At 35.8% G+C, this 10,953-nt stretch overlaps 1 protein-coding gene across 1 annotated transcript in view; it reads left to right on the top strand.

Annotated features, from left to right (window-relative positions):
- The window catches only part of TMEM135 (transmembrane protein 135), a 216,879-nt gene that overhangs the window by 138,549 nt on the left and 67,377 nt on the right, over window positions 1–10,953 (top strand). The window contains exon 6 of the mRNA XM_006755866.2: window positions 988–1,034. Within this exon, the coding sequence (XP_006755929.1) occupies window positions 988–1,034 (47 nt within the window). The remainder of the gene's footprint in view (window positions 1–987; window positions 1,035–10,953) is intronic.

The following is a 10,953-nucleotide window of genomic DNA, read 5'->3' as shown; positions in this document are numbered from 1 at the left end:
GAACCTTGGCTTCCTCCATCACTGGAGCAAGCAAGCCTCATGTTCACTTCAGCTGCGTGGCTGCCGACTGCCATCTTTGTTGGCAGTTAATTTGCATATCGCCCTGATTAGCCAGTGGGAAGCGTAGCGGAGGTATGGTTAATTACCCTTTTTGTCTTTTACTAGATGGGATTTGCTGATTTAATTATAAAAGCCATTGTCTTTTTAAAAACTTGCTTCTTTAGGCATTCTTGTTTCTTTTTGTTTTGTTTTTACAATCACAGTTGACATATAATATTGTATTAGTTTAAGGTGTACAACATAGTGATTAGACATTTATATAACTTAAGAAGGGATCAACCTACTAAGTCAAGTACCCACCTGACACCACACATAGTAATTACAATATTATTCACTATATTCCCTAAACTGTACTTTTCATCTCCATGACTATTTTTATAACTGCCAATTTATACTTCTTAATCCTTTCACTTTGTTCACCCCACCTTCCAAACCCCACCCCCTTCCAAAATCTGGCAACTATTATTTTGTCCTCTCTATGAGTTTGTTTGTGTTTTGTTCTTTCATTTATTTTGATTTTTAGATCCCTGATATAAGTGAAATCATAGTATTTGTCTTTCTCTTTCTGACTTATTTCACTTAACATAATACCCTTTAGGTCCATCCATATTGTTGTAGATGGCAAGATTTCATTCTTTTTTATGGCATTCTTAGAGATAATTTTAAAAATTGGCTGTTCTTTTTTGAACTGTATTATTCTTCTGCTCAGTCTATTTTTTTTTTATATATATTTATATGTGTGTATACACTGTTTATTACCTTAATACAGTTTATTTGAAATGTAGAGAATGAAAGATGTATGACTACTTTTGCACATCTTTAAATCGTCTCAGGTACAAGATTTAATAGTAGGCATTTTACTTTTTAGACAGCCCGATGACATTGTCAGTGTTCATTTGCAAGTAATGTGTTTTCTCCTTGTTATAGGTCCTTTTGTTCTGCATCACAGCTGCCATGTACATGTTCTTTTTCAGGTATGTTCTGTTACACCTACTAATTTTAATAGAAAAAACAGTGCTCCTTTGTAATTCTCATCAACCATGTAACTAAAGTGTTACCCAAATAATTGTGTCCCATGAGTGGCATGGCTTTTGTTTTGCTTTGTTTCTAGAGTGGTTGAGGTAAATCACCGCTCCTTAGTAAATAGAGAAAGAGGGAATGGAGATTTATTTGTTCACGTTCTACTTATAGAATGTGAGAGCTGAATATGTAAATTAATAGTCCTCAAATTCTGATAGGTGTTTTTTTCTGACCTGATTTCAGATATTCTTATAATACAGTTAACATTTTAAATTTAAAGAAGAAAAAATGATGGTAGGGTTTAATCTAAGTCTTCTGTGAAGGTAACCTAGCACATTAATCATAGCCTTTCAAATATTAAATTCGCCCAGCTTGTCAGACCTGTATTTTTCTTTTCTTTTAAAAAAATATACATATTTTATTGATTTTTTACAGAGAGGAAGGGAGAGGGATAGAGAGTTAGAAACATCAATGAAAGAGATACATTGATCAGCTGCCTCCTGCACACCCCCCACTGGGGGTGTGCCCACAACCAAGGCACATGCCCTTGACTGGAATCGAACCTGGGACCCTTCAGTCTGAAGGCTGATGCTGTATCCACTGAGCCAAACCAGTCAGGGCCAGAGCTGTATTTTTCATTGACACTGAGACTCTGAGGAATAAGGGAGAGTGTTAGGATGGCTGTAGATTTTAGTGCCAATGAAAAGGATGTCTGTCATTGTTGCATAACCATAGCAGCATGAGCATAGGATTTTTGTTCAGGAAGAGTCCAGTTCTTCGTAGTCTTCCTTTTCAGTAAGACCGTAATTCCCATTTAGTTTACTCCTGTTGCACTCATTTGAATAGACCCTTTCTTGATGTTTCTGGATTTAAGCAGAATTCAGTCACAGCAGGAAAGACCAGGCTTTTAAAATTAAAATTTGTATTTAATTGACAAAGGCAGTTATGGATTTTAATAAGATATATTTGGTAGATATTTTACTTTTTTTAACCTAAATGAGATAATTTAACCATACCAGAATTTTTGAACAACTAATTCACTGCCAGAACATCCTAAACAAATATTTGTTAAGCACATTTTAACTTTATAAAAAATGTTATGCAAATATAAAGTGATGATGTTATTATTTTTATAAAGGGACAGCCAGGCTGTTAGAAGGAAGAAAAATAGATAAAGTTTCAACTTGATCTGCAAAGGGTTGGTAATGGGATATGTAATATTTTATGGCGGTTAATAATGACAGAAAAATCATTGAAGCTATCTGGTGGTTTTTGTGAAATTGTTTGACCTGCCATTTTAATACAGCCTCATGCATACTGTACTGTTTCTGTGGTCTCATATTTTAATAATTTAGGGCCAGGGTAGAGGAGTTAATAGCAAACTATTTCATTTTTGTCAATTTTCCCAAACTTCATAATCATATAAAGACACATTATTAGGACAATATTGCAAAAGTTTATGTGGTCTATCTCTGTTCTGTATTGTCTGAAGATAAAGCATACCTAGTGGGGAAATGTAAAAAAGATATAAACTTAGAAACATATTTTTTATATATACACAAGAGAAAAGTATAATATCAAGCAAATTTTCTTTTTGTTAAAATTCCTAACAGAACAGGTAGTTAAATAAAATAACCCTTTCCAATATGGCACCGGAAGACAGCATATTTCGTCAACATTTAGCATTTGTTAGTCATCAGAAGTTTTTGAGGCTTAACAAATAAATTGTGTGTTGAATATAGTGATAATGCTCAATTTTTAGCATAGTTCTTTGAAAATTGCTGCCATCAACCTAGTATTTTTGGTGTAGAAAGAAAATCAACCCTATAAATATGTATTTTGGTGCCGAGCTGCAGAGCCTTTTCCTGTTTCAGTCACAGAAACAACAATTTAAAATACTTTCCAGAAGGCTCAATATAAGGTTTTACTGCCAAGATAAACATTTTCGATTTTCTGAGGAAAGGGGTTGTTTTTCTCCTAAAAGAAGCACTATCACCAAATTCCTAGTGTTCTTGGCAGAAGTTAGTTTGAATAACTCAACCAAATGTGTTTGGTAAATGGTAAGTAAAACTATTTATAAAGTACTACAACCAAATAAAACAATGTTATATGTTTGTTTGGAATGAACAAACAATATTGTACATAACAGTTAGCAAGTCCAATTTCATTACAATATTTTATTGTTAAGATTCATTTTATTGTAAATATAGATATTTTGAGGACACATTTATTCCATTTATTAACAATCATTTTAGTTCTAATTGCATGACATTTGAGAAGTAAATATCAAATAATATTGTCCCCAGGACTCCATTTATGGTCATCTCTTTTGCGAAGAGGATAAGAGAAATATTTTATGTTAGAAATGAGTTAACTTGTGTTTTTATTCTAACCCATAAATGTGGAAAAAGGGAAATGAGACCCCCTTTCAATAGAGAGAAAATGGTCCAATTTTTTTTTAAAGAAAAACTTGAGGAAATCGTTCCATAAATATTTATTGTATGAATTTACTTACAATGTTTTTAGTAATGAAGTATTGGTTATTAAAACATGTAGAGAAAATATACTTTTGCAGTTTTTAATAGCTTTCTTTTACAGGTATGATTATTTTCACATACATTATCTCATACAATACATGGTGATCTCAATTTTCAATCTGTATGCCAGAAATAAGGCTCACATTCAAATGGAATCCTGGGAACTCTTTAGAGGCTTGGGTTAAATAAAGGTAACATGTGAAGAGAGAGTTCTAGTTTTCTTCTAGCTCTTAACCAGCTGCCCATCCAGCCATAAGCTGTCTATTGATGCCAACACATACTATAATATTTGGAAGATGTTTTGAAAGACAAAGGCTCTCTGTGTAACCCTAGTGAGCATACTTCATAATTGCTCTGACTCCTTTGTTCAGTGATTTATTATTTTGTATGTTGTTATCATAGCTTCACCGTAGAGCATTGTCTGTCACTTGCAATTCAGGCCAAGCAGACGTCATGGTTGAAAACTTGATAGAATACTTTGTCTCATGCACCCCTTTAAAACATTTCTTTACTTCCAAGTGTGTGTTTATGGGTAAAGCAACCCACATTTTCTCAAGCCAAAGAATTCATCATAGTCGTTGATTCAGGCTTCACTAGGATCTTCCCAGCATCTTGTGGAGAAAAGAAATGTTTCTTTTGAACTACTAGCTCTTTTTTGTTTTAATTGAGAAGCAAAAGGAAGACTCAACAACACAAACGCTGTTCCAAAACTATTACAATGAATCTTGCTCATAAAAAAATAATGAAACAAGCAATACCTTTAAACATCATAAGTTTTATTTTCAACATTAAGTTTCTGTGTCTGGAGAACACTAATATTTTTTGAATGATATAAATGAGCGTCATTTTTCTTCTTTTAAAAATTTATTTTTATTGTTGAGAGTATTACAGATATCCCCTTTTCCCCCCTTATACCCTTCTCCACGCAGTTCTTAGCCCACACTAGGCCTTCACCTCACTATTGTCTGTGCCCATGAGCTGTACATATATGCATGTAAGTTCTTTGGTTAATCTCTTCCTGCCCTCACTCCCTTCCCTCTGAGATATCTGTTAGTTCTATGCTTTCATGTCTCTGGACCTATTTTGTTAGTTTATTTTTTTCATTAGATTCCACATATAAGTGAGATCATGTAATATTTATCTTTCTATGACTGGCTTATTTCACTTAGCATAGTACTCTTCAGATCCATCCATGCTGTCTCAAAGGGTAATAGATCCTTCTTTTTTACTGCTGCATAGTATTCCATGGTGTAAATGTACCACAGCCTTTTTATCCACTCATCTACTGATGGGCACTTGGGCTGTTTCCAGATCTTAGCTATTGTGAATAACATAGGGATGCATATATTCTTTCTGATTGGTATTTTGGAATTCGTAGGATATATTCTTAGAAGTAGAATTTCTGGATCATAAGGCAGTTTCATTTTTAATTTTTTGAGGAACTGCCATACTGTTTTCCACAGTGGCTGCACCAGTCTGCATTCCCACCAGCAATGTATTAGGGTTCCTTTTTTTCACATCCTCACTAGCACTTGTTGTTTGTTGATTTATTGATGATAGTCATTCTGGCAGGTGTGAGATGATACCTCATTGTGGGTTTAATTTGCATTTTTCTGATGATTAGTGATGTTGAGCATTTTTTCATGTCTATTGGCCATCTGTATGTCCTCTTTGGGGAAGTGTCTATTCCAGTCCTATATTTTAATTGGATTATTTGTCTTCCTCTTCAGTTGTGAGCTTCATTTTTCTTTATATAATTTAATTTAAAATAGACAGTATAATAAAGCATATTATGACAACTTTGATCCCATCCTAGTGAGTACCTAGCTAGAAATTTTTCCACCTGCCTTTGCAAGAACAGCAGCAACAGTTTAAACATGTAGAACAAAAGGCTCAGACTTGTCATAGCGCATAATCTACAGACGATAGCTGATTCACAACAGACTTTTCTCAATCTATATAAACATTGAAAAACTTTGCATTTTTAGTTAGAAACCAGTGCAAATTAAATGTATTTTGTTTTAGACAGAAACAGTAGTGATGTGGCTGCCATTTAATAAATTCTCATCAGCTGTCTGGTAAGGCACAACTAAGAAAGCATTTCATTAGTCTCAAGATAAAGATGTAATGTTTGTATTTAAGAAACTTGAAACTATTTATTGGCTGAATAACCTACAGTTATTAAGTGAAATACGTTTGATTGTCCTAGTATCTCTTTACACAAACTTAATATCTTTGAAATAACTTTAAATGCAAGTAAAGAACTTTTGATCTGGGTCTTTCAACCATTTTCTGATTTTAATGAAAGTCTTTTAAATATAGAGGTTCTATTTCTTAAAGGATTGTCTAGACATACACAAAATCTTGTCTAGAAAATTATATATGGCATTCAGATGTTAAATGTTTTACTTTAGGGTTAGGAGAGTTTGCCCTAAAAAATTAGATTTTTATTTAGAAGGTATTACTTCAGCGATGTAGGGAGTGTATTGGAGCTTAGAAGGGGGACACCATGACAAGTAATGGAAGAGTATTATAGCAGTTATCCAGGAGAGAAATGGTGAGAACATGACTGAGTTGTGGTAATGATATGGCGAAGAGTGGATTTAAGATATGAGGATTGTTGCTTGGATGTGGAAGAGCAAAACACTGGAAGCTGAACAAATTAGAAAATGTGTAGAAATTGAGGACAGATTCTGCAAACACTGAGGTTGAAGTATTTTTTTAGACATTCATATAGAGTCATATATATATATATATCAGTGGATATTTGGAGTTTAGGAGATAAAATAGAGTCTTTTCTTGACTGTCACTCTAGCTGCTTGACCGTGACAAATTGCATAGCTTCTGATACATCAATTTCTTCATTATTAAAAATGTAAATTACTATATGGACCTAATAAGTGGGTTTGGGGGATTAAATAAGACCTTGTCTTTCAAACTTTTTTTGCTGTAACATAAAATAAGAATTGTGAACACACACACACACACATCCCAGAGTGATACCTAATCTTACTACATGAAATACATTTGGACCTTTTCTATTCTAATTTGTTTTTATTTGTTGTAAAAAACTGCTTTGACCCACTAATGGGTAACAACAAGCAGTGTAAGAAAAAATACTGAAGTAATACATGTGAGCGCTAAGCACAGTGATTGTTACCTTAGAAAAAGTAGAGTTGGAATTAGTGATTGCTGTTTTTAAACTAGGAAATAAAACTAATTAAAATAGAGAATTTCAGGAATGAGGACATTATCTTTAATAGTAATGCTGTACACATTCAGTAAGGTAAATGTTAAAAATGTGTTCACTTGCTCTAACAACGTGGTGGTCAGTGGTAATCTGCTAGAGAAATGTCTGTGGTTGAGTTGGGGTAGTAGATTAAGAAATGTGACATATTGTAGACTTTAAATATATACAATTATATTTGTCAGAAAGTTACAAAAAATATAATGTAAAAAAAGAAATGTGAGATGAGGAAGTAGAATGAATATAGTAAACTCAAGAGAGGAGAAAGGGCAAGTTGTTATGGGATTAAGGGTTTTTCTTTGTATTTTCCGTAAATAATTAATTACTTTATTTATTTCAGTAGACTATGGGAAAGGTTAAGGAGATAAAAAATGGTTGCAGAAGCAGGAGAGAGTGACAAGTTGGGGTCTGGGAAAGAGAAGAGAGATAGTTTAAAATGATCCAAAATGGCAACATATATAGGTAGACTGTTAAACCTACTTGTCTGGGAGAAATCATGATACATGATTAGGAGGAAATTGAAACTGTTTAAAGCCTTGGACACATGGTTTAAATGAAACAGGACTGATGCATAGAAGAGGTAGGAAATGGAAAAAAAATCTAATGTTTTTGGCTTCCTAAATTAATTGTCATTCTTAAAAGTTTAATTAACTTGTTATAAAAATATACATGGGCTTGCAAAACCATATATCCTGAGAAAATATATAAGTTGAAAGAAAGCAGTTCTATAATTAGCAACTAAGCCAGTGGGCTTACCAAAGAATGCAAAATTTACCCTATGAAAAGAAAAAGTATAGAGATTGTTAGGACTGTTGTTTTCCTCAAAGCAAATGAAAAGGTGAGAAAACCTGGGTTCATAAATGTAAATCACTTCCTCTGAGGAGACAAAAGCTTAGTTTCCTAGGATCTACAATAATAAAAGCATAATATGCTAATTAGACTGGACATCCTTCTGGATGACCTTCCTGACAAAGCTGGGGCTGCAAGGGAAGCCCAGGTCCTCGATGCCTGCCAGCGGCCGGAGGAAAGCCCAGGTCCTGGTGCCAAAGGGAAGCCTGTGCTGGCAGCCAGGGGAAGGAAGGCCTACTCTTGCATGAATTTTTTGCATTGGGCCTCTAGTATGACTATAATCTGATTTTTTTGGGAGAGTAGAAAATTAGTCTGTCCATTTAGTGAATGTACTCTTTTAAAATATAAATATATTTTATTGGTTTTTTACAGAGAGGAAGGGAGAGGGATAGAGAGTTAGAAACATCGATGAGAGAGAAACATCGATCAGCTGCCTCCTGCACACTCCCTACTGGGGATGTGCCTGCAACTAAGGTACAGGCCCTTGACTGGAATCGAACCTGGGACCCTTAAGTCCGCAGGCCAACTCTCTATCCACTGAGCCAAACCAGTTAGGGCTAGTGAATGTACTCTTATCTATGGTAGAAAGTTGTGGTAAATCTATTTTCACTTTTTGCTCATCAGCCTTTGAGATACTTGTGCCTAAAGAACTTGCTCAAACATTTTATAACTAATATAAATGTTCATTTCTTTTTTGTAGAATACAAAGAGAAATAAATATTGTATGGAGAATTAGGATAGACTTAAAGTGCAACTCCATATCACAAGTGGCCAGTTGCCTTTCAAAAATTTGCTGCAGCTTTATTTTCAAGAATAGAAATGGCATTTTTAGGTGATTTAAAATTTTATCTAATAAAAGAGAAACATGCAAATTGTACACTTACAACCCATGCCCACCAGCCACACCCACCAGCCAATCAGGAGCAAGTATGCAAATAAACCCAACCAAGATGGCGGCAGACATGGAGCTAGAGCGAACAGGAGGCTTGGGTTGCCCCTGGCGATGGAGGAAGCCAAGCTTCCCGCCTGCCATGCCGGCCCTGAGCTCTGCTCAAGGCTACAAACTTTAAAATATAGAAGATAAATAAATCCCAGATACCTGCTTCTAGCCGCTCTGGCCTCTGCTTAAGAAGGGTCTGGGAGCCTGGGTTGCCCGGGGCTGTGGCCAGCCTGCAAACAGCCATTAGCCCCTCACCCAGGCTGGCCAGGCACCCCAGTGGGGACCCTCACCCAATGGGTGTGTTGCCAACCTGTGTGAGGGGCTGAGGACCATTTTCAGGCTGCCCACAGCCCATTCAGGGTGGAGGCGTCTCGCTGGGGTGCCTGTCTAGCCTTGGTGAGGGGCTGAGGGCTGTTTTCAGGCTGGCCACGCCCCCGGTGACCCGAGATCCCAGCCTCTCCTTTTTTTCTTTTTTTTTTTCCAGCACCTCCTTGGGCAGAGGCCAAGGTGGGCTGGAAGCAGGTATCTGGGATTTATTTATCTTATATAATTGAAACTTTGTAGCCTTGAGCCGAGCCCAGGGTCGGCCAGGGCAGGCGGGAAGCTTGGCTTCCTCCATCGCTGGGGGCAATCCAAGCCTCCTGTTTGCTCTAGCTTCGTGGCTGCCGCCATCTTAGTTGGGTTAATTTGCATACTCGCTCCTGATTGGCTGGTGGGTGTAGCAGAGTGATGGAGTGATGGTTAATTTGCATGTTTCTCTTTTATTAGCGTAGATAATGAGTAGAGAGACTTTTTTAATTTGGGAATTTATGATGAATATAAAAAATTGATAAAACTTACTTTATAATGAAACAGGATGTATTGCAAATTAGATAAACAGCCAGAGTTTGTGATGCACATTAGAGAACAGATTGCCTCAAATTAAGATTATATTAAAGTGATTTTTTTTGTAAAAAACAAAGACTTTTTTCTCATTGTAGAAAAATACTGCTAAACAAAATCATCATCATCATCATCATCAATATATGTATTAATACTAGGCGAACAGCTACCACTGTTGTTTATATTCTTACAGGTCATCTGCTAGGTCTTTTGTCTGTCAGTCTGCTCTCTCTTCGCTTACCTGCCTGCCCTCTTTTCTGCCCTCCCTCTTCTTTCTCCTCCTTCTTTGCTTGTTTTCTTCCTCCTTCCTTCACTTCCTTCCTCTCTCCTTTACTTATGTATTCATATGTAATCAAGTGAGATCATACTATGTAGGCTGTAGGGTGAAATGCCTTTTGTTGGCATGTCTGCATTAGGAAAGACTAAGAATTTTCTGTGATTAGTAAGTAATAGGCACCATGAAGCGGGAAGCAGGCAACCCAACACAAACAGCCCGAAACACAGTGCCTTTAATTTACACACACTCACACTTGCACACATATCCATTTGTAAAGACAGCACATTATTAGAAGTAATAGAAAGGATTCTGCTACCAGTCTTTAGCTCTTCACTAAGAAACTGGTGATAACTTTTAACAATGTGAATGTGACTAACACTGTTTCTGAGCACCATTCTTCCATGTCCTGGGAATCCTCTTCTGTGTGCTACAATATCCGCTTCTTGTTTAAGGAGCATTATTACCAATCACAGAAAGTTTTAGAACAGACTTTGCTGATGCAGATGTTCAAACTCAAAGCCATTAAGTTTAATTACTCACTTTACCAGCTATGAGGTATGCTATAATTCACTATGGTTTTTTTTAAGCCCTTCTCTTTGCTTATTTTCTGCTTGAATTCTCTTAGAAGTAATCAAGGGACACTATTGTGGGGCAGAGTTCATTAAGAGCGTGAACTTTGGAACCAGATTATGTAGGTTCAAATCCTCATTCCATCTAATTTGTTTTGTGATTTGGTTAAGTTATTTAGCCTCTCTGTGCCTTGAGGATGATAATAGTACTTATCTCATGGAGTTATTATGTGTATCAAATGACTGCCACATTGTAAACAATAAATGTGAGCTGTTTTTATTATTTAAATATGAGCTGTGAAGATCACACATTATATGTTCCATTTATATGAAATGTCCAGAATGATAGGCAAATCCATAGAAATAGAAAGTAGATTTATGTTGCCTGTGGAAGGGAACTTGGAGTGGGGCATTGTTGGGGAGTGACTACTGATGGGTGTGGGTTGTTTGTTTAATGTTGATAAATGTTCTAAAAGTAATTATGATGGCGGCCACATAAGTCAGTGAACATGCTTAAAAACACTTTTTGTTGTTTTTTTTTTTTTAATCTTCACCTGAGTATATTTTACCCA

This window comes from Myotis davidii, unplaced genomic scaffold (assembly GCF_000327345.1).
Source record: "Myotis davidii unplaced genomic scaffold, ASM32734v1 scaffold430, whole genome shotgun sequence".
Classification (NCBI taxonomy): domain Eukaryota; kingdom Metazoa; phylum Chordata; class Mammalia; order Chiroptera; family Vespertilionidae; genus Myotis; species Myotis davidii.
The sequence above is the reverse complement of the archived record's forward strand: the minus strand, read 5'-3'. Positions and strand labels throughout refer to the sequence as shown.